Source organism: Bos taurus, chromosome 28 (assembly GCF_002263795.3).
Source record: "Bos taurus isolate L1 Dominette 01449 registration number 42190680 breed Hereford chromosome 28, ARS-UCD2.0, whole genome shotgun sequence".
In the NCBI taxonomy this organism is placed as follows: domain Eukaryota; kingdom Metazoa; phylum Chordata; class Mammalia; order Artiodactyla; family Bovidae; genus Bos; species Bos taurus.
This window is the reverse complement of record NC_037355.1, coordinates 2,270,831-2,298,822: the sequence shown is the minus strand read 5'-3', so window position 1 is coordinate 2,298,822 and position 27,992 is coordinate 2,270,831. Positions and strand designations below refer to the sequence as shown.

Below are 27,992 nucleotides of genomic sequence, written 5' to 3'. Positions count from 1 at the left end.
CCATCCAAGTACTGACCAGGCTTGGACCCTGCTTAGCTTCTGCGATCAGCTGAGTTTGGGCACGTCCTGAGTGGTTTGGCTGTAGTGGTTATTATTGACTCTGCTGCTAGTACCATGCTGGTGTCAGTTGTTCAAAGTGTATTTTTTATAAGAGTGTGTTAGAACATACTTTAGCACAATTGTATCTTACTAGTAGACAATCCTAGTCTACTAGTCAGATCATCATGCAGGCTGCCTGGGCCTCATTGAACTAAACTTCTTCCTTTTTCCTTTCTGGCCTGGAGGTCAGTTTGGGGACAGTCATTCACGCTGGGTTTTTTTTTTTTTTTCCATCCTGTGCAAAGGCCTCAGCAAATGCAACCACCCCAGCCCTCCTCAGGTCCCCTTGGATTCTGAGGAGCAGAGTGGGGAGGAGGTACTGTCTTCTCAAGCGGCCACCTGTTGGTTCATAGCAACCTGTAAGGCAAATTGGTTTGCACAGGGAAGTGACCGCTGAGCTGGGTGTCCAGCCATGCCGAGCCACCCAGTCTGAGCTCTTTCATCACCTTGGCCCCCAGAGAGGGGGCTATCCCAGGAGGAGTCCCACAGATCCCTCTTGGGAAGTCCTGTCCACAACGTCCCCCTCACCCCCATGGTGCCTTGGAGAGACCGAGACGTTACGTGTTCTGAAGGAGCCACCCAAGTCCCTGCAGAGCAGGAAAGGGGCCTCGTGGTGTGAGCATTCCTGGGAACAGTGGGCCCTCCTCCCAGTCACAGATGCATCTCCTTCTGTTCAGCTACTGGGACACCAGATGTCCAGAGTCCACAGGTGTGACTGGAGCTCTGCCCCACATTAGTGTTCCCCGTCCCCTCTGCTCACCTTCCCTCCTCTCTAGATTTCTCTCCAGGTATCTTTGTGCTACCCAGTGACCCCTTAGCCTCTTCTGGGTGACTCCTCAGAACCCATCTGTCTGTGTCCTCAGAGCCCAGGGCCTAATCTGGATTCAAGCATGGGGTCTGGCTTAGCCCATGTGCAGCATGGTGTCTGGCTTAGCCCATGTGCAATGAAAATCATGTGTTTTCCTAACGGGAAGATGCCTCAATAACAATTGTCTTAGGAAGAAGCCTTCACTAGCCTCCTGGAGGTAAGGGCTCTTCATTTCCACAGTGACGGGTGACTCACAGAAAGAGCCCTGGGCCAGGCGTTGGGGCATAGGCAGAGTCTCTAGGGACTCCCACGGCCCCATCTTGTGATTGAATAGAGGTCTGGCTCCTCTGCAGGAGTCCGCCCACTCTGGCTGCCTATGAGGCTGTCATCTGGTTTTCAAGGGAGCTTGGTGAGTGAGTAGTTGATGCTCAAGTTAAAAAACACTGTGGTCTTCCCTTCTGTAAGATTCTTATATCCATCGAGAGACGGATTTTCATGCTAATACTGCAGGTGGTGTGACAGACTGCTGGGCAGTGATAGTCTGAGGTGAAGGGATCTTTTGAAATCTCAGTCCCATCAGCAGGCAACCTCTCATGTAAGAGCGGACTTTGGACCCTGGCCACCGGAATGCAGACAGACCTTGCCACCTGGTCCTTCATCTACGGTGTGATCACAGGCATATTGGAGACCCTCCCTGCCACCACTGGCTTCTAAATGTAGAGAAGGCCCTCACCATCTGGATCCTCTGTCTCTGGGGCTAACTTAGTTAAAATAAAAGGAAGCAGTGGTGAAAGACCATGTTAGGGAAGAAAAGTCTGAGTTTTATTGAGAGAGATGCAGCTAATAAATTTCAGGTCAGGTATGTGAGACTCAAGCTGCAGGTCTGAGCAGCTCTTTCCCTGTAACTATCATTATGAAAAGTGACTTAACAGACAAGAGCATTTCTCACTGGCAGCTCTGCCCCTTGCCCTCCCTGGATGGGAGCCATCACCCTCTCAGGAGCCCTGTTGTCCCAGGAAGAGGGGGGCAAGGTGGGTGTTTCCCGGAGTGGGGGTCAGGCTGACCAACAAGCCCAGGGCCTCAGGAACCCTCCTCCTCCGCTTCCCCACACACTCCTTGCAGCCTGGAGCACAGGGGTAAAGACGGCCTGTATACAGGGAAAGAGGGACATGTGGGGAGTTCCAGCTGCAGGGCTTGTCAGAGCAGCAAGCATTCCAGTTGTATCCTCTGCTTCACCTAAAGAACTGGCCCGAAACCCATACAGTTCCTTAAGGTGCTGATACCAAAAACCAATTCAGCGATCAGCAGAGACCAAAGGAAGAATCTGCACTCAAGTGCTTTCTTTAAACACATCTCTCAGTTCTAGTCCATCCTCCTTCCAGGAAGGTGGTGGAAGTTAGTTTATTTATCACCGAACTCCCTGATCCAGGAGAGAAAGAGCAAGGCTGGTTAGAGGGTTAGAGTCACATACAGACCTTCTCCCACAGTCCAGGAACCAGTGTTAGCCTCAAGCCAGAGCCCAGGAGCCACTTGGGACTCTATTCTTCAGTCCCTGCTTGGATCAAGCCGTTTTTTGCCCCAAAGAAGCTAGCCGTTTGAATACTACATGTTTGAATACTTTTTGCAAGTCTTATTCAATTTATCACCTACTTTGATCTTTAGTGTAAGTTCTGTCACTCAAAGCCTCTGACCCTAAGGATTCCAAATTGAAATCACAAAACACAGACCTATGATATGAGTCCCAGATGAGGAAACTGGTTTCCTATGAAGCAGGCTGGAGTAAAGGCACAGCAGTAGAATCACACTGTCCTATCCTCTCCCCATTTTCCTGATGAGAAAACAGAGCACTCGAGAGACTGAAACACCAAGGTCATATAACCAGTGCTCAAGCTGGAGCCCATGAAGCTGGCCATACAGCAGTCTGGCTCCAGAATGCACAATCTAACCACCACCCTCAACTGCTCCACAAGGCCACCAGAGGATGCAGCGCCAGCATTTACATGAAGTGTGGGACATTCTGCCATCTGACAAGGGCTGCAAGCTAGTCATGGTCTGAACCAAGGGGAGTGCTCCTCACAGTGTGGTCCTGGGAACCACTGGGGAGTTTGTTGGAAATGCAGATTCTCACTGAATTAGCAGTTTGGGGTATGGGGGCCCAGAAGATTCCAATGCCCTGAGGTTTGAAAAGCTGGTCTAGTTCACAAGCCAGCCACAATGATCCTTCCTTAGGAAACTCTGCAGACACAGCAATGCTTGCCCCACTGGTCTTGGACTGGTGTGACACGCATTTTTTGTTTGTTTGTTTTTCAGCTCCCAAAGGAATTGAAATATGCAGCAGGATTTGAGAATTATACATGTTATACAAAGGGCAGGATTTTGAAGTCTGAGAACTGGGCTCAAATGATTGCTCAGCTGATCACTACATGACTCAACTCTTAAACATTCAGTGTTCCACTTTGCTCATCTACTGTGGGGTGGGTAGAAGTGAGGATTGAAGGGGATCACTCATAAGGCAGTGAGCACGGTTTCCGGCTACCCACAGGCCCCATCTGTCAATCAAGCAGCCTCCCCATGTTCCCCAATGGGTGCCTGAGCACACTGAGAGTGTTGGAAGGAGAGCTGGGATGCTGGGGGTTCATCATGGGTTATGACTTTAAAGAAGTTGTCCAGTGTTGAGGGTTGACCCTGCAGACGTGTGTACTCTAGGACATCTGGTTTGGAACTGGCAGGAGGCCAATCTGAGCTGTGCACATGGGTTTGGGAATTCATGAGGGCAAAAGCCTGTATTAGTCTTCCAGCGCTGCTATAACAAAGAAGAGTGGTGGGGAAGGCACAGGATAGACATTCCCTTTCCAAAAGGGAGAAACTGGAAAGAAGAAAGGGTAACAGTCCAAAGGAAGTCTGAAACCTTCCATTAGAAGGGCAAATTCCATTAGATTATAAGGGTTAAGAACAATCCTCTTTGATACTACAAAGAAAGAAAATTACAGGCCAATATCTTTGATAAATATAGATGCAAAAATCCTCAACAAAATATTAACAAGTTCAACAATATATACAAGAGATCATACACAATGATCAAGTGGAATTTATCCTAGAGATGCAAGGATGCTTCAATATATCCTCAGATTAATCACTGTGATACATATACCACATTAATAAAAGCAAGGATAAAAATCACACGATTATCTCAATAGACAGAAAAAACATTTGACAAAATTCAATATCCATTCAAGATAAAAACTCTCATCATAGTTGGTGTAGAGGGAATATCTTGTTGTTTAGTCACTGAGTTGTGTCTGACTCTTTTGCAACCTCATGGACTCCTCTGTCCATGGATTTCCCAGGCAAGGATACTGGAGAGTGGGTTCCCATTCCCTTCTCTGGGGGATCTTTCTGATCCAGGGATTGAACCTAGATTTTCTGCATTGGTGGGAGGATTCTTTAGCACTGAGCCACCAGGAGGGCCCCAGAAGGAATACATCTCAACATCATAAAAGTCACCTATGACAAACCCACAGTTAACATTATACTCAACAGTGAAAAGCTGAAAGCCTTTCCTCTAAAATTAGAAATAAGATAGGATGCCCACTCTTGTCATTTCTTTGATGCATAGCATCAAAAGTCCTAGGCACAGTAATGAGAAAAGCAAGAAAAAAAAAAGGTATCCAAATTGGAAAGGAAGAAGTAAATCTGTCACTATTTGCAGATGATCATATCAGATCAGTCGCTCAGTCGTGTCCGACTCTTTGCGAACCCATGAACCGCAGCACGCCAGGCCTCCCTGTCCATCACCAATTCCCGGAGTTCACTCAGACTCACGTCCATCGAGTCAGTGATGCCATCCAGCCATCTCATCCTCTGTCGTCCCCTTCTCCTCTTGCCCCCAATCCCTCCAGGTATCAGAGTCTTTTCCAATGAGTCAACTCTTCGCATGAGGTGGCCAAAGTGCTGGAGTTTCAGCTTTAGCATCATTCCTTCCAAAGAAATCCCAGGGCTGATCTCCTTCAGAATGGACTGGTTGGATCTCCTTGCAGTCCAAGGGACTCTCAAGAGTCTTCTCCAACACCACAGTTCAAAAGCATCAATTCTTCGGCGCTCAGCCTTCTTCACAGTCCAACTCTCACATTCATACATGACCAACGGAAAAACCACAGCCTTGACTAGACAGACCTTTGTTGGCAAAGTAATATCTCTGCTTTTTAATATGCTATCTAGGTTGGTCATAACTTTCCTTCCAAGGAGTAAGCAGCTTTTAATTTCATGGCTGCAATCGCCATTTGCAGTGATTTGGGAGCCCAAAAAAATAAAGCCTGACACTGTTTCCACTGTTTCCCCATCTATTTCCCATGAAGTGATGGGACCAGATGCCATGATCGTTTTCTGAATGTTGAGCTTTAAGCCAACTTTTTCACTCTCGACTTTCACCTTCATCAAGAGGCTTCTGAGTTCCTCTTCACTTTCTGCCATAAGGGTGGTGTCATCTGCATATCTGAGGTTATTGATATTTCTCCCGGCAACCTTGATTCCAGTTTGTGTTTCTTGCAGTCCAGCGTTGGAATTCATGATGTATTCTGAATATAAGTTAAAAAAACAGGGTGAGAATATACAGCCTTGATGTACTCCTTTTCCTATTTGGAACCAGTCTGTTGTTCCATGTCCAGTTCTAACTGTTGCTTCCTGACCTGCATACAAATTTCTCAAGAGGCAGATCAGGTGGTCTGGTACTCCCATCTCTTTCAGAATTTTCCACAGTTTATTGTGATCCACACAGTCAAAGGCCTTGGCATAGTCAATAAAGCAGAAATAGATGCTTTTCTGGAACTCTCTTGCTTTTTCCATGATCCAGCGGATGTTGGCAATTTGATCTCTGGTTCCTCTGTCTTTTCTAAAACCAGCTTGAACATCAGGAAGTTCACGGTTCACATATTGCTGAAGCCTGGCTTGGAGAATTTTAAGCATTACTTTACTAGCATGTGAGATGAGTGCAATTGTGTGGTAGTTTGAGCATTCTTTGGTATTGCCTTTCTTTGGGATTGGAATGAAAACTGACCTTTTCCAGTCTTGTGGCCACTGCTGAGTTTTCCAAATTTGCTGGCATATTGAATACAGCACTTTAACAGCATCATCTTTCAGGATTTGAAATAGCTCAACTGGAATTCTATCATCTCCACTAGCTTTGTTGGTAGTGATGCTTTCTAAGGCCCACTGGACTTCACGTTCCAGGATGTCTGGCTCTAGGTGAGTGATCACACCATCGTGATTATCTGGGTTGTGAAGATCTTTTTTGCACAGTTCTTCTGTGTATTCTTGCCATCTCTTCTTAGTATCTTCTGCTTCTGTTAGGTCCATACCATTTCTGTCCTTTATCGAGCCCATCTTTGCATGAAATGTTCCTTTGGTATCTCTGATTTTCTTGAAGAAATCTCTAGTCTTTCCCATTCTGTTGTTTTCCTCTATTTCTTTCCATTGATCGCTGAAGAAGGCTTTCTTATCTCTTCTTGCTATTCTTTGGAACTCTGCATTCAGATGGTTATATATTTCCTTTTCTCCTTTGCTTTTTGCTTCTCTTCTTTTCACAGCTATTTGTAAGGCCTCCCCAGAGAGCCATTTTGCTTTTTTGCATTTCTTTTCCATGGGGATGGTCTTGATCCCTGTCTCCCATACAATGTCACGAACCTCATTCCATAGTTCATCAGGCACTCTATCTATCAGATCTAGGCCCCTAAATCTATTTGTCACTTCCACTGTATAATCATAAGGGATTTGATTTAGGTCATACCTGAATGGTCTAGTGGTTTTCCCTACTTTCTTCAATTTAAGTCTGAATTTGGCAATAAGGAGTTCATGGTCTGAGCCGCAGTCAGCTCCTGGTCTTGTTTTTGCTGACTGTATAGAGCTTCTCCATCTTTGGCTGCAAAGAATATAATCAATCTGATTTCAGTGTTGACCCTCTGGTGATGTTCATGTATAGAATCTTCTCTTGTGGTGTTGGAACAAGGTGTTTGCTATGACCAGTGCATTTTCTTGGCAAAACTCTATTAGTCTTTGCCCTGCTTCATTCTGTATTCCAAGGCCAAATTTGCCTGTTACTCCAGGTGTTTCTTGACTTCCTACTTTTGAATTCCAGTCCCCTATAATGAAAAGGACATATTGTTTGGGTGTTAGTTCTAAAAGGTCTTGTAGGTCTTCATAGAACCGTTCAACTTCAGCTTCTTCAGCATTACTGGTTGGGGCATAGACTTGGATTACTGTGATATTGAATGGTTTGCCTTGGAAACGAACAGAGATCATTCTGTCATTTTTGAGATTGCATCCAAGTACTGCATTTCAGACTCTTTTGTTGACCATGATGGCTACTCCATTTCTTCTGAGGGATTCCTGCCCGCAGTAGTAGATATAATGGTCATCGGAGTTAAATTCACCCATTCCAGTCCATTTTAGTTCGCTGATTCCTAGAATGTCGACGTTCACTCTTGCCATCTCTTGTTTGACCACTTCCAATTTGCCTTGATTCATGGACTGGACATTCCAGGTTCCTATGCAATATTGCTCTTTACAGCATCGGACCTTGCTTCTATCACAAGTCACATCCACAGCTGGGTATTCTTTTTGCTTTGGCTCCATCCCTTCATTCTTTCTGAAGTTATTTCTCCACTGATCTCCAGTAGCATATTGGGTACCTACTGACCTGGGGAGTTTCTCTTTCAGTATCCTATCATTTTGCCTTTTCATACTGTTCATGGGGTTCTCAAGGCAAGAATACTGAAGTGGTTTGCCATTCCCTTCTCCAGTGGACCGCATTCTGTCAGATCTCTCCACCATGACCCGCCCATCTTGGGTTGTCCCACGGGCATGGCTTAGTTTCACTGAGTTAGACAAGGCTGTGGTCCTAGTGTGATTAGATTGACTAGTTTTCTGTGATTATGGTTTCAGTGTGTCTGCCCTCTGATGCCCTCTTGCAACACATACCATCTTACTTGGGTTTCTCTTACCTTGGGCGTGCGTATCTCTTCATGGCTGCTCCAGCAAAGTGCAGCCAATGCCCCTTACCTTGGACGAGGGGTATCTCCTCACCACCGCCCTTCCTGACCTTCAACGTGGGATAGCTCCTCTAGGCCCTCCTGTGCCCACGCAGCCATGGTGTTGGGTTGGTCCTCCCGGCCGCCGCCCCTGGCCTCCGGCGTGGGGGCGTGGGGTAGCTCCTCCCGCCCGCTGCCCCTGGTCTCGGGCTTAAGGGAGTGGGGTATCTCCTCCCGGCTGCCGCCCCTGACCTCGGACACGGGGTAACTCCTCTCATCGCCGCCCCTGACCTCGGACGCTGGGGATCTCCTCTCGGCCACCCCCCTGGCCTTGGGTGTGGGGTTGCTCCGATATGATACTATATATCAGATCAGATCAGATCAGTCGCTCAGTCGTGTCTGACTCTTTGCGAACCCATGAATCGCAGCACACTAGGCTTCCCTATCCATTACCAACTCCCGGAGTTCACCCAGACTCACATCCATCGAGTCAGTGATGCCATCCAGCCATCTCATCCTCTGCCATCCCCTTCTCCTTTTGCCCCCAATCCCTCCCAGCATTAGAGTCTTTTCCAATGAGTCAACTCTTTGCATCAGGTGGCCAAAGTACTGGAGTTTCAGCTTTAGCATCATTCCTTCCAAAGAAATCCCAGGGCTGATCTCCTTCAGAATGGACTGGTTGGATCTCCTTGCAGTCCAAGGGACCCTCAAGAGTCTTCTCCAACACCACAGTTCAAAGGCATCAATTCTTCGGTGCTCAGCCTTCTTCACAGTCCAACTCTCACATCCATACATGACCACAGGAAAAACCATAGCCTTGACTAGACGAACCTTTGTTGGCAAAGTAATATCTCTGCTTTTGAATATGCTATCTAGGTTGGTCATAACTTTCCTTCCAAGGAGTAAGCGTCTTTTAATTTCATGGCTGCAGTCACCATCTGCAGTGATACTATATATAGAAAACACTAAAGCCTTCACCAAAAAAATTTTTGAGCTAATAAATCAACTTAGTAAAGTTGCAGTATACAAGGATTAATATATAGAAATCTGTTGCTTTCCTATACATTAATAATGAACTATCAGAAAAGGAATTCAAGAAAACAATCCCACTTACAACTGCAGCAAAAAGAATAGAATACAAAGGGATAAACTTAACCAAGGAAGTGAAAGACCTACACTCTGAAAAGTATAAAATATTGATGAATGAAATTGAATGATACAAAGAAATGGCAAAAGTATCCCATATTCTTGGATTGGAAGAATTAATATTGTTGAAATGTCCATTGTACCCAAAGCAATCCACAGATGTAATGCAATCCATATCAAAGTACCCATTACATTTTTTACATAAATAGAATGAATAATTCTACAATTTATATGGAAATTTAAAAATCCTGAATAACCAAAGCAAACTTGAGGAAAAAAACAAAGCTGGACTTATCACACGCCCTGACTTCAGACTATACTACAAAGCTACAGCAATCAAAACAGTATGCTGCCAGCACAAACACAGACACGATCAGTGGAATAGAACAGAGAGCCAGAAACAAACCCATGCACTTACGGCCAGCTAACCTATGACAAAGAAGGCAAGAATATACAATCAAGAAAATAACAGTCTCTTCAATACATGGTGTTGAAAAACTGGACAGCTACATCTAAAAGAATAAAATTAGAACAATTTCTCACACCATATACAAAAATAAACTGAAAATGTGCTAAAGACCTATATGTAAGACTGGAAACTATAAAACTCCTAGAAGAAAACATATGCAGAACACTCTTTGACAGAAATTGTGACAATGTTTTTAAGAATCTGTCTCCTTAGGCAAAGGAAACAAAAGCAAAAATAAACAAATGTGACTTAATTAAACTTAAAAATTTTTGCCCAGAAAAGGAAACCATTGACAAAATGAAATGACAACCTACTGAATGGGAGAAAATATTTGCAAATGATATGATCGACAAGAAATTAATATCCAAAATATAAAAATAGCTCATACAACTCAGTATCAAAAACAAAACAAAACTAACTTGATTAAGCAAATGAGAAAAGGGAACTTTAGTACACTGTTGGTGGGAGTGTAAATTGATGCAATCACTATGGCAAAATAGAATGGAGTTTCCTCAAAAAACAAAAATAGAACTACCATATAATCTAGCAATCTAGCTCCTGGGTATATGTCTAAAAAAAACAAAAACGCTAATTCAAAATGATACAAGTACCCAGTGTTCATAGCAGAATTATTTATAATTACCAACATATGAACTTGGAGAAGGAAGTGGCAACCAACTAGAGTATTCTTGCCTAGAAAATCCTGTGGACAGAGGAGCCTGGTGGACTACAGTCCATGCGGTCACAAAAATTGGACATGACTTAGCAAATGAGCACACACACACCAAGATATGGAATCAACCTAAGTGTCCATCAACATAAGAATGGACAAAGAAAATGTGGTGTTCTATACAGAATACTACTCAGCCATAAAAAAGAACGAACTTTTACTTCTGCTTCATTGACTATGCTAAAGCCTTTGACTGTATGGATTACAAAGACCTGTGGAAAATTCTTAAAGAGGTAGGAGTACCAGACTACTTTATCTGTCTCTGAGAAACCTGTATGCAGGTCAAGAAGCAACAGTTAGAACTGGATATGAATCAATGAACTGATTCAAAATTGAGAGGGGAGTTTGTCAAAGTTGCTTATTTAACTTATATGTGGAGTACATCATGTGAAATGCTGGGCTGGGTGAATCACAAGCTGGAATCAAGATTTCCAGGAGAAATATCAACAACCTCAGATATGCAGATGATATCACTTTAATGGCAGAAAGTGAAGAGGAACTAAACAGCTTCTTGATGAGAATGAAAGAGGAGAGTGAAAAAGCTGGCTTAAAACTCAACATTCAAAAAACTTGAATTAAGTTCATGACATCCAGTCCCCATCATGGCAAATAGATGGGGAAAAAATGGAAACAGTGAAAGATTTTATTTTCTTGGGTTCCAAAATCACTGTGGATGGCAACTGCAGCCATGACATTAAAAGACACTTGCTCCTCGGAAGAAAAGTGAAAAGTGGAAGTATTAGTAGCTTCAGTTATGTCCAATTCTTTGTGACCCTATGGACTATAGCCCGCCAGGCTCCTCTGTCCATGAACTTTTCCAGGCAAGAATACTGGAGTGGGTTGCCATTTCCCCAACCCAGGGATTGAACCTGGTTTGGGAAGCCCTGCTGGCCTCCTCCCCTCCTTCCTCTGAGGTGGGGGGAAAGCCTGGGGAGAGGAAGGGGCTGGGGGGCCACTGACTGGTGGCTGAGCTCCTGGGAGACTCAGGGATTGAAGCCCCCCTTCCATCCTCTGAATTTCAATCAGAAAAAAAAGTAAAAAGCGGGGTTTTTTTCTCAGCATCAAGCTTTAGCATCATGTGTTGTGAACCTGCTCACTGAAAACTCAGCACCTGTAACAAGCCTTTCCCCAGGCCCTGTTCCAGGTCCCTCCCTGCATGCTCACAAATGCCACTGCCTGCGTGAGGACACCCAGCCAGGGATGTTGTCACATCTCACCTCTCATCATGACCATGACCTTGGGAGGCGAGCAGATTGCCCCGTCTCTCAGACCCGACTTTCCTAAGGTGAGACAGGGCTGGGAGGCAGGAGCCTGCGGCGAGGGCCTATCTGAACTTGCTATGCGCCCCAGGCCTCCCTCCAGTTTTCTGGGAGTGATTCCCAGCATGCCTGCCTCTCCCTGCCTCACTCTGTCCGGGGCTCCTTGCCCTCCTGCTGGACGAGAAGGAGGACAGTCTGAGTGTGGGTAAACTGGGCAAGAGGTCTGTCCCACTGGACCCTCAGAATCAAGGCTGGAGCCAAGGTCAGGGTCAAGGTTGCTGGGGGTCCTGTGGGGCTCCTGACAGCCCTGAGGTTCTCTGCTTCCTGCTGCCCTGTCTCCAACTGTCCTACAGTGAGAAGACATGGCCGCTGAGGCACAGAGCTGCTTCCAGAGCACAGCTGTGGGTCACAGGTGGCATCTATTCTGAGACGTTTAGCATTTAGGAGGCCCAGAAACTTCGATGGGAAAAAAATGACAACTATTATTTACCCCTAACTGAATGAAGCCAATTAACTGGGCACTTCATCACACATACACACACAAATCAGATGTCTTCACATCACATTCATTGTAGATTTTTCACACTACTGTTTATGCTCATCACTACTTTGAATTTACAGCAATTATCAGACATGAGCATGCACTATTTAAGAAATACGTACTATAAAAATATTTTGATAATCACCTTAGTATCAACAGCTGTCTTGGTGATCTCAAGATATGAGCCTCACTCACTTGGAAACAAAGGGGCCCCACATTGCCAGCAGACACCAGAGGACCAGGGTGAAGCCTCCTCTCATGAAGGATGCAGGAACCTGTGACCATGTGGCCACCCTGCCCATCCAGCTGCTTCCAGAATTCTTTTAGGAATGACAAGTGTGGTGGGCGCTGTGCTTGCCTGGTGACTGCCCCTCCCTGTCCTGGCCAGCAGATCTGCCCAGGAGTGAGGATGGTCGTGCTGGGAGGTGACCGCTGCCCATGGCCCAGGCACCTGAGCACCCAGTTCTGGGTAATGGGGCCTGAGAGGTCTACGCAGGGATTGGGGCGGTCACTGGGAAAGGTGTTTCTGCCCTAGGAGGAGGCGGAAAGGAGAAAGATGCACGGGGGCAGCAGGAAACACTTCCTTTTCACTGAGTGTCTTTCTGCATCTAGATGGGAGCAGGCAGGGGTGGTCAGGCAGGAAGCAGTTTGTTCACAATGAAGTCAAGTCCCAGGATCAAGTTGGGACTCTGTCACCCTTGGCCTTCTTGTTTTACGAGATAATAAATGATTCCTTAATTTACATTGCATTTAGTTAGGATTTCTGACATTCTTAATGGAAAGTGCTTCAATACAGAATTCTGTACAGTTCAAGAGCATCACGGACAGTTAATTTCTGGAAGTTCTTCAGCAACCCTGCACCACTCTGAGTCTCCATGTCTTGGCCCTTGACGGAGGACCCTCCCCCTAAACCACCCCAAAGATTCTCTTCATTACCTTCAGGAGGCCAGGGCCTCCTAAGACTCAATCTGTTTCCCTAACTGTGTTCAGTGTGGTTCAAAATCTGACTGCCCTGGATGTAACCTGGGGCAGGGACCAGTCTTTTCCGCAGCCTCCGCCCAGCATCCAGGCTGGGCCCACAAGCGCTCAGGCAGGAGCTGCCGGGCGAGTATTTCTGACTACTTCTTTGGGACCCCACAGATGCAATGACATTTGTAAATAGGATGTTTATCATATCCAAGTACACATAATACATAAATCAAATACATATATATTGTGTCATCAGTAAGTTGCTCAGGAGTATATAAGAACATCTATGAAGAGAATTTTCTTCTTTTAGGAGAGTCCATGGACAGAAGAGGGCATGTGAACATTTTATTTTTCTGGCTGAATGTTTTTCAGAATGTGAAATATATTACAGAATCTAATTGCTGAGTTGGCATAAGTATTTTTCTCTATTTTTGCAAATCTGATCCTCCCTGCTCCAGTCCATGGCTCATATAGCTCCCCTCTCCACAGAAATGGCCTCCACCACGGACCAGACCTACCCAATCTTGTCTCTAAATACCCTACCTGGAGCCTGCTGGACACTCTGCTCATTCTCTTTTTCTGGCATTTAATGTTTCCGCCCCTCCTAGGTCTTCAGGGTATTAGTGCAATATAGTTTCTCAGAAAATATTTACCGGATGAATGAACTTTTCCCTGCAGCCAAAGCAGGAAACACGTGTACACACACACACACACATACACGATTCCTAAAGGCCCCTAATGTATACTGCATAATTATGCTAAGAGCTCTTTTTGTTTCTCAGATGGCAGGGGAGCAAATTTTGGTTGCCTCAATTAATGGACAAAGATGATGCAGGGCCTTCAGAAAGTTCAAAACACTCACTGGTGAATCTTTTCAGCCTCCCCAATCTCACTGCAAATTGCTAAAGAACTGGCAGTGTTGTGTTTCCCTGACACACCTGTGGGGCTGTTCAAAGGCTGAGGATGAGAGGGAAGAACTCAGCCAGCCTGGGATGGAAGTGGAGAGCCCAGATAACTGGTGAATAGTAGGAGGATTTAAAATCTCTAAAAGCTGTGATGACATCAGCCCCTTACCCCTCCCCTGCCCTCTGGGTCTCAGTGCCCGAGGCTGACCGGTGAGTACTTAGTGGTGTGACCTTGAGCCCATTAGCCTGTGACCTTGAGCAGGCTAACAGCTTCAAGAATCAGCTTCCCAAACCAACTGTAAAATGCAGCCCATAATGCTGTCCCCCAGGTGACTGAAGAGACAATGAGGATGTATTTAAGTGCTCGGCATGGGGCCTGGCTCACAAATGGTAATGGTTATTATTACAAATCAGAATAAATGTCAAAGGTGCAGCAGTAAAAGGTGAATGCATTTTAAGTGTGATAAGAAACGGTAATTGAGCAGCCCCCCATAATCACAGTCCCCAAACATCAGTCACATCCATCTGATAAAGAGAGTGACTGCAGACGCCAGCAGGGCGTATCTATAAAGTATCTTCTCTTTATTTAAGTTAAACAATTTTCAAGGATGGTTTCCATCTATAAAATGGACAAAGTACAAGCTCTGTACAGCAGTTCTTTTTAAAAATCAACTGGAAAAAAAATTACCAAACTATATTTTGAATCTGCAAAACATACTCACAGATACCATCATTTTAGCTTTTATGAAGACATAACAAAGACCAGCACAGAGAAGACAACTAATTTTGCCACGCTTTGCTCAAAGGGCTCCTAGGAAAGAAACTTGACTTGTAAAAACAGGAGTGAGAGGGTGGGGCAGTCCCAATGACAAAAAGCAACGCAGCCGCAGTAAGTCACTTTGGCACACTGTGTCATGTAAACATAGCTCACCCAGAGAGCCCTCCAGCCCACCTCTGCTCACAACGCCCACACCACCCAAGGCTACCACCCCCACCAGCTCAGGGATGGGGAGTTGCCCCCCAGGGCCCAGGGGGACCCATCTTGATTTAACCAAGGTTGGTAAGACTTCTGGGTGGGGCGGAGGTGTGTGGGCGAAAGATTTGTCAAGAATCTGATGACAATTTGCTTCACTTGAAAGCCAAATTTAATTTCCACCCATGGGATTTTTTTTTTTTTTTTTCCCTAACAGTAGTAGTAGCATGACCATGGATCCCAAGGGTTGGGGTGACTGCTTCCTGGCCCACCTGCATTCAGCAGCCTTGTACAGGTATCCAGGACTCAACCCAAGAGCTTACTGGTGGTCAAGATCAGCCTCTGAAGATAGAGAGGTGTGCAGAGTTAATCCAACCATGGCCTCCCTGTCTGCTGAAAATACACCTGGCTGGTTGGCAGGGGGCAAAAACGCACAGGACAAAGTCACCCAGCCAGGCCTCCAGGCCTGAGCACACTGTCATGAAGCAAACCCACGTGGGGCTTTTGCAGTGGAGGAAGAAAGACCAACGTCCCCTTTCCTGGAAGAAACAGGCAGGAAAGAGCTGCTCTTGGCAGACTGTCTACCTGGCAGAACGCTTTGGGGCCACTTCTCTGTGACCACCCAGTCCCTCCAGAGGGGCCAGAACATGTGCCCATGTGACACCTCATCAGGTCTGGGCACCTGTGCGCTAAAGCGTTGGGCCAGGGGGCGCAGGAAGACAGGAGGGCAGTAATCCTGGGAGTGACTGGGGCACCCTCCTGTGGGTGCTGCAAGCTGGGCCACCACTGCATGTGAGCCCCTCAGAGGCCAGGAGGGCTCTGCAGGGCCAGGCCAGGGGTCAGGGAGGTGCTCAGGCCTCTTCCTGCTTGATTTTAGTTTACAATTGGCTCGTGTTTTATGCTGACACAAGCCTCCTTCCTAAGCCGCAAAGCTCCTGTTTGTACCTTGAATGCTCAGTGTCAGTGAGCAGGTGTTCACTTTCCCTAATTCTTGACCCAAAGCCCCTGAGGCAGGAGGGTCAGGGCCCAGCACGCCCAGGCCCTCACACGGCGCCCCATGCTGCCTGTGACAGCTTCCCACCATCACTGGGAGCTGGTAGATTGTTTTTTACTCACTTTATCCTTAGAGAAAAGAAATTTAATTTACAAAGACCCAAAGCAATATCTGTCTAAAGAAGTAACCCATCCAGGGTTTACAGACACCAAGGGCACAAAAAGTGGATTTCAACACACAGCATGACTCCCAGCTGAAGCCAAACCGAGATGCTGGGGTTGGGGCCTCCGAGCAGCGCTAGCCTCCGGGGGGGTGGAGGGGGGACCGCACAGCGGGTACAGCGGCACCCCCTCACCTATAAGGCTCCGGGGGCTATGGGAGCCCCTTCCTCCCGCCGGCCCCTCCTCCTCACGGCTATGATGAGCTTTGTGGAGAATTTACAAGATGAGGACGATTTACAGAAACCATAGGAACTGACCGTACATTCTCTCCTCATATATATCTGGGTTTAGTGTCCCACCGTAGAAAAGTTCATATCCAAAGAGAGCAGGTACACCACGCGGAAGGAGTCTGCGCTGGTAAGACAGTTGGGAGGCAGGGCGGGGAAACGCTGTGGCCGTGACCGGGGTGGACCCTGCACAGGATGTCTGGATCCGCGTGGAGGCTGGAGAGGCCCCCTCGCTGTGCGCAGGGCGCCCTTTCTCTCCCGGTCCGCCCTCCGGGGCGCGGTGCTCCGCAGGGGTGCTGGGCGGCCCAGGCGCAGGGCCGAGGAGGGCGCAGCAGCTCCATCTCCTCGCGGCTCTGGTGCCGCCCTCACCGCGCTGAGGTCTCCCGACCTGCAGACCATGATGGAATACTGAGGTATATAGTTTCTCGGAAAGTTTAAGAAACAGACTTGATGACGTGCTCGTCGCTGGGTGGCCGGGCGCGGGCAGACGCGGGAGGCTCCCCTACGGCTGCAGGTTGAGCGAGAACTTCCACTGCTGCGACAGCGCCGGGCCGCACACCTCCACGCTCAGGCCGCCCGTCTTGGCTGCGCGGCTGTCCAGGCACAGGTTGCTGCCCACATGCCGCAGCTTGGAATTGCCCTCGATCTGCTCCCATTTCTGCAAAAGACAGGAGGACACCTTACAACAGGGGTGCCGACAGGGGAGGACGCAGCGGGTCTGCTCTCCGGGTCTTCTGGCTCCGCTCAAGACAAGGTCCCTGACTACAAGGGACAGGAGGTTACAGCAGCACTGGGACGAAACAGATGTCTCTGAGGGCCAAGAAGAGACCAGCGCTCTCTACTGGGTTTGCAGCTCAAAACCTCTTCTCTGGAGACCACTTTCCTGCCCCATCCTTCCCCCTCTTTGGGCGTCTCCTCATCCAAGCCCTGGGCTCGGGGTCCTTGTTCCTCCTCAGTCTTAACAAGGACCTGACACACAGGAGGATTTCCAGGAGGGACTTTGTGCCCATTCACAAGAAGGGCCCCATCTGAGGGTATTTCCCCCACAGAAGGAGCCACAGGAACCGGGCTGGCTCCAGGAGGGCCCGGGCTGGCTCCAGGAGGGCCCAGGCTGCCCCGGCTGTTGAAGGCAGCTCTGCCCAGCCCAGGGTCAGTCACCTCTGAGTGCCCACTTACACGCAGGGCCTTGTGCTGTACCAGAGGGATGGGGAGCAGCCAAATGCAAGGGGAAGTGGATGCTGGTATGGACGAACGCTGTGCTGGGGAGCCCACTTCTCCACCATCTGTGGTCTCACCCTTTCCACCTTGGTGGGTGTGAGAAGCCCATCTCAGCCACCCTGAGTCCCCAGGTACAGCCTGTCGAGTTCTGCATGTACTGTCCAGGCTGTAACACCATGCTCCTGTGTGTACCCACCTGTGCCCTACTAAGCCCAGACCAGCCCACCAGGTAAACCAGAAAACAAGCTCACAGCCCAGCTGTGGGAAACCCAAGGGCCTCTCACCCTGTTGTTCATCCCCATGTAAAAATCTCTAATGTTTGTTCTTAAAAAAAAAGTAACATGCTTTTTCTTTCAAAAGCTCTCCCTTCATTAATGCAGGCTGTGATTCTAATTAATTCTTTACACGGTGTGCACTGAGGCTCCATTCTGTAGGTAGTTTTGCAAATCCTTTGGACACCATGGAATTCAATTTTCTTACTCTTGCTTTCCTTTCTCCTTCATAACACAAACACACAGATGTGCCTGGAAGCCAAATGTTTCAACTGGCAAGACAGTGCAGCTTCGAGACAAAACTCTCTGAGGAGCCTCCTCTCAAAGGGCAAGTGACTATGGTGGGAAGGAGGCAAAGCACAGTGAGGAGGAGCTCTCCACTGGGACTGGCTACACAGGGCCCTGCATGGATGCGCTTGTGGGGACCTGAGATGCCTGCTGATCCAGCCTGCTGGCCAGGAGTTTTGCCAACAATGAAATGCAGTGCAATCTGATGAGCAGGGGGAAGGCGACCGCTACCTGCCCGTCACCTCCCCCTTCACTCCTCTCCCCTTCGCTGTCACTCCTCCTGCTATTTCCTGCTGTCACGTGAAGTGTGTTTGTACTGCCAACATCCGTGTGTCACTCTGAGTGGCCAGGACCCGTTTGACAAAGACTGTGGGATGGATGGACCGTGACTATTCCCTCGGTGAGCTCTGCCTGTGTCACAGCGTCAGCCAGATGGAGGGCTTAAAAAATGCTGAAACCCCAGCTCCATCAGCAGAAGGCGGCCTCAAGCCCTGGACCCAGAGGGCTGTGGTGGGGCGGGCAGACTTCTCAGATGCTGAGGGTCCACTGAAGGGCCACACCTTCTCTAACAGGCAAGCTCTCACTGTAGAAGACTCCTCCAGAGATGGAGCATCTGTATGTAACAGAGGCTTGGAGTTCGGATAAGGTCATCACTTTATCCATCCTCTATGCACAGACGCCCCTGCCCTGACACCCAGGCAGCACGCCTGGCTGACTCGTGTTTTCCTAATGCCGACCGGCAGGTCCCAGGAGGTCGGGGCAGGAACAGGGACCTCCTTGTTTAACAGTCCCTCCTTCTCACTTGGGTGCCACAGACATCAAAAAGACAGGCTTTAAGGACCTGAAGGGGTTCCTCAGAGCAGGGCGGGGGCACCCAGAACCAGGCGGGAGGGACAGAGGAGAGACTTTGAGAGTGTTTCCGGACACCTGGGATCCAAGCAAGGGGCCTGGTCTGGGCTGCGGTGTCCCGGGAACGCTTCTATGAAGTGAGTGGTGGGTAGGAAACCCGCGTGGGGTCCTGGCTCCAGCAGGCCCCAGGCCTCAGTTTCCCTAGACCTGCCTGTCTCGTGAGGAGGGACAGAAGAGAATAAGCCCAGGCTCCCTGTGGGCACATGGGAAAGTCATTTAGGGGCAGCACCAGCCACTTCCCCTGGGCTCAAAAAAGGCTTTGCCCCCAAGGCAGCACCAGGGCGCAGATCAGAGAACACCAGCTAAAAAACATATGTACATTCTGAACGGTTTGAAAAAGGTAACTTGAGTGTGTATGTGTAACATATCTATTTGCACCTTAATCGTTTACAATTTATAAATTTAAAAAGGAAAAATATTTAATGAATAAACAAAAACGTGGAATTTCTCTTCAAAATGTCCAGTGGTGGGGGCCTTCCCCGGTGGTCCAGTGGTTAGGACTGTGCTTCCGCTGCGGGGGCACGAGTCCATCCCCAGTCGGGGAAGTAAGATCCCGCCTGCAGCCAAGCCAGTGCACCCCACCTGCAATGAGGCCGACTGAACCAGTGGAAGTTCAGCTTTGCTTTAAAAATGAGTTTATGACTTTACTCACGAGTAGTTAGTGAAATACTGACCTATAAACCAGCCTAGAAAAGACAGCAAGGTTTATGATAATGTCTCCAAAGGAGGTGTGTGTGTTTAAATTCAATTTTTATTCCAAAGACTGTAATGGGTAGAAAGAAAATAGCCAAAACTAAAAACAACTGCCTTAACTGGAAATTAGAAGTAGTTGATTTGCAGGTGAGCAAACAGTAGGTGACAGTCTTGGCACTCTGGTAACAGCTATAACCAAGAAGGCATAAAAATAACCAATGTCCTGATACATAATATGGATATACAGCATTTACAGTAAATGACAAGAAGAAAGGAAAAAAGAGAGGAAAGGGAAAAAAAAAACCCCGCCAAACTCAGAAATTAACAGTAATTTAAGAACATACCATAGTGAAGACTTTTGGTATCAAAATTTTCACAATTCTTAAAATGGGAGTCTTCAAAAGTACTTGAGTTCAAAAGCTAAAAACACTGAAGAGGGAATAGTTATACTGGCTTAGAAGAGCTGCCACCTGTCACAAGGATGACGATCAGCCCTAGTTCCAAACACAGTGATAACTGGTGCAGCCAAAAGCACAACGTCCAGGGCTGTGGGGAGGAGAATAAGCCACATCAGGCCTCTGGCCTCAGAAATAAAGGGCTCTTTATAGATACTGTTGTATGAAATGCAGGTCTTTCCTTTCAGGGTTGGGGGTTCATCAGCAAGGAAGTGAAACACCTCCTCTGAGGTGACGTTATCATGAACTTCACTATCTTTTCTAGGCTGGTTCGTAAGTCACTGTCTCACTAACTTCTCACGAGTAAAGTCACGAACTCTCATCTTTAAAGCAAAACTGAACTCCATTGGTTTGGCCAGCCTGGTTCCTGGCAGGTGCCCTGGGCCGCTCCGGTGCTGCAGAGAAGCCAGCGCCCAGGACTCTGCCAGGTCACTCCCGGCTCTGGGGCCTGGGGTCCATGCCTCCAGGCAGGGTCAGCGGCAGGGAGCTGCAATCCATGCACCCCGGCCACCAGCACCCCCATGCGTCAGGTGCTCCCAGGCACCGCCAGACACAGTCTTCCCTGGCGCAGGAGGCCTGTCTCAGGGAGGGCCCAGCCTGGCTCATCTGGCCCCCAGGGGGAGGGGGAACCACGTCTGGTGCGGGACTCCCACCCCAGTGCCCAGCCCTCGTTGACCCCCACAGGAGTTGAACATGTAGCTGCAAAGCATAGCCCTGCCTCTGCAGCCTATTAAAGGGGACGCTCAACATAAAGAGACGAATCCAGAGGTGACAGGAGAAATACCTAGGATGGTGAACTCTGGCAGAAGCGGCCCCATAGCAGATGGACTAGCCTGTGTGACACCCATCCCATGCTCCTCACAGTGATCCCAGTGCAGGATTTGCTGGGTGTTCACAGTGTGTCAGGGGCTCCACGTGGGGACACAAGATGGCACAAGTCACAGGTGCCCCCAGTGAACACCCAGCCCCTGGGACCCCAGCACTGGGGCGGGGGGTGCTGGCTCGGGCTCGTCCCTACTGGCACCTACCTGCCTGCTGTCGTTCTCCCGGCAGCCCTGCAGCTTTATGAGGGAGCCAGGTGCCCGGTCCACCACGGTCAGGCACAAGTCCATATGCTTCACCGACTTTTCCTTGGTAAGGGCCCATTCCTGCAATACAAACCCGAGGTCAGGGCTCGGCTCATGGGGCTACGGGGTGAGGAGGCAGCGAGGAAGGGCCCAAGAAGGGAGGTATGCAGGGAATAGGCTTCAGGAGCCCCAACCAGCTCAGGGCCAGCAAGGGACTTTGTGCCCAAGAGCAAGTGTCCAGCAGGAGTGCCAGGAGCTTCGCCTCTGAGCATGAGGCCAATGCCAGTAAGTACTTCAGCCCAAACACAGGCTAGCGCTCCACACCCCATCTTCCATCATTGACTGAGCTGTGAACACTGCAGCCCCAGCTTGTCACCCACAGGTGGACAGTTAGGGCCAACGTTTCCTTGGAATGACTCTGACCTGACACAGGTACAGTTTGGAAACAGCATTTGTGACTGTGGCTGTCCTGTGTGAAATTATAAACCACATACAGCACATTTAGCCTCACCACCAACCACTAAGCCAGGCTACTGATGCTTATGAAGCTCTGTGAGCTCCCTATGAATGGATCTAGGTCTTTGCCCTCACATGGCACAGCCAGCCCTGGGTGCCTAGAATGTGCCTGGCACTGTTCTAAGCCCTTTATACAATAGTCCCACGAGAGGCTATTATTAACTCCATTTTACAGATGAGAAAACTGAGCCAGGAAGTGCTGAAATAACTTGCCTATGATCTTAAAGAATAGACATACATGTGAGCACGCACGCACACACACACACACACACACACACACACACACACACCCCCTTTAAGAGCGGAGAGCAGAACTCTTTATTCTGAACACTAAACAAGAGCATGAGAAAGGGTAGGAGCTGAGAAGGGGACGCGATGGCTGAGTATGACCAGGCAGGAGAGGAGGTAGGAAGCCTGCTCTGGGCGGGGCCACAGTGGAGGCAGGAGGACAAGGCTTCTGACCTTCACTCTAGGACTTGATGCTTGCAAAAGGATAAAACCCACATGAGCCCCCAGGATCTGGAGCCCCTTCTAAGTCAGAATCCCTCAGGAGGGGCCCTTTCTGCTTCTTCTGTACCCCTAGGAAAGCTGCTGTAAGTCAATCTGTCTATTCATCTGTCTACTCATCTACCTAGTGACTGTCCGCTGAGTGCCGCACATTTAGGGCATTCTCTGAGGTCTGGACGCATGGCAGGGAACGCAGAGGCCAGGTCTTGCTCCCCAGAGGCTCTGTCCCTTGCGGGGAGAGTAGGTATCACCCTGGTGCTTGTGTTGTGTAACATGAGGCACAATCAGGCACTATGCAGAGATTGTTTTCCTCTTCTCTGCTCTCAGGGGACAGAGCTAAGGGGAGGATGCAGAATCTTTTAAAGAAGCCTCATTGTTCCTCACCTAAATCACCTCGGAGCAGATGGTCTGTTATCAGGGCAGTGTTAACATCTGGGGGCCACACATGCATCCCCAACCCACTCAGCAGTGAGATATGAGTCCAGCTCAGGGGGTGGGTGTGGGGCAGAGGCTTGGGCCACATCCAGGAAAGGGAGGGAGAGCCCCTGGGCCATGGGGGAGCTTCCTTGTCCCCTGACAGGGGTTCAGACTAGGCAGCCCCCTCGAATCCCTCAGCTTCAACTTTCTCACCTCTGATTAGTGTTTCTAAAAGCGAACTCCAGTAGGAATTCTACGAAAAGTTGCTTCCAGGTCAAGTAAATTTAGGAAACACTGAATTTGGACCGTTTGTCACTCTTGCAAATTTACCAGTAGCCTATGGAGGCTCTGAAAAGTCCCAGAGGAGAAGAACCTGCGTGGCCTGTCTTCCATGGAAGCCCAGAGCCCTGTGCCCACCCGTGCCCACCCGGCCCCGGGGCCCTTGGTTCCAAGCATGCAGCACGTTCTCAGAAGGGCTGCATGCTGGGCTGTGAGGGTGGCTCCAGTCTTACAGGAGGCTGTCCTTCCCAGGAAGGCGGGAGGAGTAGGGAGCCTCAAAGCAGCGCCCAGCGCCACGGAGACGCCAGGAGGGGCAGGGCCTGCACCGTCCGTTCTTCTAGGTGTGTCCGTGTGCAACAGGGACACGGAGCTCTGCCTCTCCGTTTAGTGAGAGGACTGATGCGGGAGCCCTCTGTATGCGGAAGGGTTTTCAATTGTTCTTGGAAGCTGCTGGGGGCTTTGCTGATCTCCATGGAAAGCTCACATCTGAATGTTTCTGCAATCTTCCTGCCACCGTATACTTCATCATTTTAAAACAGACTTTACACTGAATCCCAGAAAAACTAATTCAGCTACGCAAACAGCAGAGATAGCTGCCATTTCCTTTTTCTGTTGCATGTTAGTGATCTGAATTTGCAAATAAAGTTCATGAATATTTAAGAAATACTTTTTCAAGCTGCCACTCTTAAATTTTCCCATTTCCTGTGTGTCTGCTGAAGCCCAGTCAGAAACCAGATGACACATCTTACCCTTTCAAAGCTGGGTCCAATTTTCCATAAGGACGTGCTATTTAATTCACGCATGGCTAGGTGAGTTACAGTGAAATAAAGTGAGAACTTTACACCCTGTTACCCTCACCACATTTCCAGTGCTGGGCATCCACATGTGGCCAGTGGCTGCTGTGCTGTGTGGTGCAGATCTAGAATCTTCTCTTCAGCACACAGAGGACTACAGGGTGGTCTGATCTGGAAAGGGGCTCACTGGGTCCAGGTTGGCCCACGGAGGATGGTGCTCCCTGACTGGGGGTGGAAGTGTCGTGCCGCTTTGCTGTTACCTGCCCTTTTGCATCCTTCCTGCTGGGAAACCCTCCCTGCTCAGCACTCACGGAGGATCACCCAGCCTGGAGGGCTTCCAAATACCCTGATGCTCTAATCCCAGATTCATGAAATCAGGCTTTCTGTGCGTGGGACCCGGAATCCATGCTTCCCCAAAGTTTCTGGGCTCTTCTGCTGAGAGCTAGGGAGGTAGCCCGCCTTGGGATATGAGCTGGAGCCGGCTGGAGGCTGTCTGCTCCCCACGTCCCGCCTGTCACAGGTCTGGACAACCACAGAGATGACACCACCCGGAGCAGACAGGAGGCCAGGAACCAGAGGCTGCCATCTGTCTAGACATTTTCAAGAGGCTGGGGCACAGCCAACTTCACACAAAGGCAGGCACCCTCTTTTGAAAATGGTTCCATTTAAAGAAGACTCTGGGATACACTGAGCTTAAGTGACTTTTTTTTCCAATGGCAGGCCCCCTAAGAGTAGATGACAGCACCCAGCACTGCCCAGCCATTTTTGTGTCCAAAGCCCTCATTTTACCACATACCTGTTATCAACTCACAGGAAAACCACTTTCCAGAACACTGTCCTCTGGGAGACAGGCCACAGCTGGGCCTGTCAAGTCCTCACTCACCTCCGTCCTTTCCCACGAGGTCAGAGCTGTGAGTGTTCACATCTAAGCTTATCATCTAACGGGCAGCCCTAGCAGCCATGGGTAAGCACCTGCACGCAGAGACCTGGGCAGGCGTAGATGCAGACAGGTGCCCGGGGATGAGCACACGGCCCGGGGCATCAGTGCAGAGAGGAGGACGGGGGGAGGGGAGACCCAGGTCGCCCGCCCTGTGCACCAGAGCCTGCCCAAGGCTGACCACAGCTCCAGGAGAACGTCCCCTCTGACCCCGAGGCCAGCTGTGAGTGGTGGCCATCTCAGGAGGAGGGCGGTGAAAGGAGGTGCGGCTTCAGGCCCCTCACTTCCCTGGCGCCCCCACGCACGTACCTGGTTGCCCCCAGCATTGTGACACTCGTAAACGCCGACAACACCATCGGCGAAGTGGCCCAACGTGTCCAGGCAGTTGGTCCCCTGCTGCAAGGCCCCAAAAGCTATATCCTGATGGTCAGGAACCCTGGAACCAAGGAGACAGTCACTCACTGCGCTCGGGGCTGCTGGCTCCCTGTCTGCGCCGCCCCCAACCTGTGCTCAGAGCCCTCAGAAGGGAGCCAGGCAGTGCGACAGCAAGGGCACCCTCAGGTCAGGCGCCCCAACACAGGCCCAGCTGCACCGTGAGACGGCATGGCTTCGAGACTCCCCATTCCTGACCCTCCAGGGAGAATTTTAGGTTGAAGTAGTCTCTTGTTTTGTACCAGAGAAATTTTTCTGGAAAGAAAATGCTCCTTTTCTCTTTAGTGTTACTTGTTGAAAGTCACTTAGAAAAGCAATTAATGTGGTCAGATCCTGCTGCTTGGAACTTTCCAGTAGACTGAGGACTAACCTTTTTACCTAAGAGAGGGGAGAACACAGGTGGGTCAGCCACGTGTCCTGGTGCAAACACAGCAAGAGAGCACAGTGGCAGGGCGGCCGGCTGCAGGGTCAGAGCTGGCCCCAGGCCTGCCTTGGCTGCGCACCAGCCTTGCACCCTCCTCCTCAGTGGGGTTGCTTCAGGGGCCACAGAGCAGCCCTCAGCATGGCTGGGCCCACAGGCTCATGCAGGGAAGGCAGAGAGTGTCACTGATGTGGCACAGATATCAGGCTGGTGTCCCCCTGGCTGGGCACGGTCGGGGCAGCCGATCTATCCACGGCTATGGTGTGAATGCTTCACACATGTGATCCCAGGTGGTGCAGGGCCCATTGTTGCCCCAAATCACCGGGGATCTCAGGTCAAAACTACTGTAATGTCACTGCATCTGGTCACCAGGCACAGGCCACAGTGACACAAAAGCACCAGGAGAGGCTGTGGCCCACTGCTGGGAGCCCCTGGTCTGCTGAGGGAGAGGCAATGACCGGGACATTACACTGCCGACGGCCTTCCCAGAGCAGGCAGGGAGAGGACTTCTGTTCTTCCCCTTTCCATGGGGTGTGGGAGACACGGCAGAGGGACCTCAAGAGTGAGGTAAGTGAACAGCAGCAGAGAGGCCGTGTGGCTTCAGATGAAGCTCTGTGGCCAGGACTCTGAGAGCCCCTCAGCACAGAAGGGGATGGTGGTGGCTCCTCAGTCACAGCCTCTGTGCAGAGACACAATGCTATGCTATGCTATGCTAAGTCACTTCAGTCGTGTCCGACTCTGTGTGACCCCATAGACGGCGGTCCACCAGGCTCCCCCGTCCCTAGGATTCTCCAGGCAAGAACACTGGAGTGGGTTGCCATTTCCTTCTCAAAAGCGAGAAAGTGAAAAGTGAAAGTGAAGTCGCTCAGTCGTGTCCAACTCTTAGTGACCCCATGGACTGCAGCCTACCAGGCTCCTCCATCCATGGGATTTTCCAGGCAAGAGTACTGGAGTGGGGTGCCATTGCCTTCTCCGGCAGAGACACATTACCTGCTGTGAAATGCACTGGGAAAAGTCAGAAAAAGGAACGTGCTCCACTGAGGCAAGACCTGTCTGCTGACTCCTCTAAGAAGATAAAGTCTAAAAGCAGCCTGAAGCCCACAGACCCACAGGTCTCCTGCTGTGCCTCAGGATGAGAGTGGGCAGGCATTAAAACAACAGGCCAGTGTGGTTATTTGAGCCTCTGCTGGGTGCTCTCCCCTGTTGGCCAAGCCTTGGGTCTCAGGGGCAAAGGAGCCTCAAGGGGGAGTCCCAGGCAGGGGGAGCCTGCAGGCTGGGGGCAAGAGCGCCCCCTTAGGGAGCCTGAGGACAGCAGCGGTGCACAGCTCCCGGCCTCTCGCCCTAACACGACCTTCCTTCCACCTCCAGGCCTGCACCCGGTGGGCGCTGGCTGCCTCTGAGTCCTTCTGAAGCAGAACCCGGCCCAGGGACCTCACCTTAGCTCTGGGTAGACATTTTCCAGGTACCATTTGAAAGGCTTGCAGTTAAGTTTCTTCCTGAGCTCCAGTCGGCTCTGAATACTGGAGAAGGAGACAAGATTCTTTAAGATAAATTTAAAAACAGATGGGCTCTACCTCAAACTTGGAAATCTGCCAATGAGAAAAGAGTTGGGGCACGCAGCGGGGACTGGATCGTCCACACTGCTGTTTGGATTCCTGTCCCCTCGCGCCTCCCGAGAGGGCCCTCGTTACCCTTGAGCAGAGTCCCCTCTTTGACACCTGATCTGCTTATGGTGTGGGTTGCCCCTGCCCTTGTTGCGCACGCACGCGCGCGCGCACACACACACACACAGGATCCCAAGAAGCAAAACAGCAAGAGGCCGTGGGTCACACTTACTTTCCATAAGGGACATTTCTGGCAGAAGGCACAGCTGCATAGTAGAAGTTCTTGTACTCGTCCATCCAGACCTCTGCTGCCCGGCGGGTGTTACTAGAAGCAAAACAAGTCTCCTTGAGCTGTGAGCTGCCTTCTTTCCATTGCTGGTGCTCTGTCTGCACTGAGCAAGTGCTGGGGAGGCTTCAGGGTCAGGCTTCTGGGGCCTGGCGGCCTGATAGGTGCCCACATGGAGCAGAGAGCAGTCTGTCCCCCACCCCTAGGTGTCTGCAGGTGGCTGGCATTCAGCAGCTATCACTGAACAACAAAAACAGCCTCCTCATCTTTCTTTGAACACAGATTGTCAAAGAGCAAAAGTCAAAGTTAGAATCACAGCACAGGGAGGTATTTTAAAACAGGGACTATGGCTGTACCACCGAGGACCAAAGAGAATCACTCTCAGTAACTCTTACTGTGTAGCCCAGAAGGCTGGTGTCAGGGAGCAAAACCAAGAATCCTTGACCTCTTCTCTCTGGCCTTTCTCATCATGCCTGTGATGCAGAGCTATGACTAAACAGCTCTGGGAAAGTTGACAGCAAATCACAGTTACTA

The 27,992-nt window shown here is 49.7% G+C and overlaps 1 protein-coding gene across 1 annotated transcript in view; it reads right to left on the bottom strand.

Annotated features, from left to right (window-relative positions):
- Positions 1-14,508: 14,508 nt before the first annotated feature.
- GALNT2 (polypeptide N-acetylgalactosaminyltransferase 2) overlaps positions 14,509-27,992 on the bottom strand; it is a 186,176-nt gene continuing 172,692 nt past the window's right edge. The window contains exons 12-16 of the mRNA NM_001193103.3: positions 27,405-27,497; positions 27,005-27,088; positions 25,025-25,151; positions 21,227-21,346; positions 14,509-17,021 (exon numbers count right to left, since the gene is read on the bottom strand). Coding sequence (NP_001180032.1) covers positions 16,866-17,021; positions 21,227-21,346; positions 25,025-25,151; positions 27,005-27,088; positions 27,405-27,497 — 580 coding nt within the window. The 3' untranslated portion in view covers positions 14,509-16,865. The remainder of the gene's footprint in view (positions 17,022-21,226; positions 21,347-25,024; positions 25,152-27,004; positions 27,089-27,404; positions 27,498-27,992) is intronic.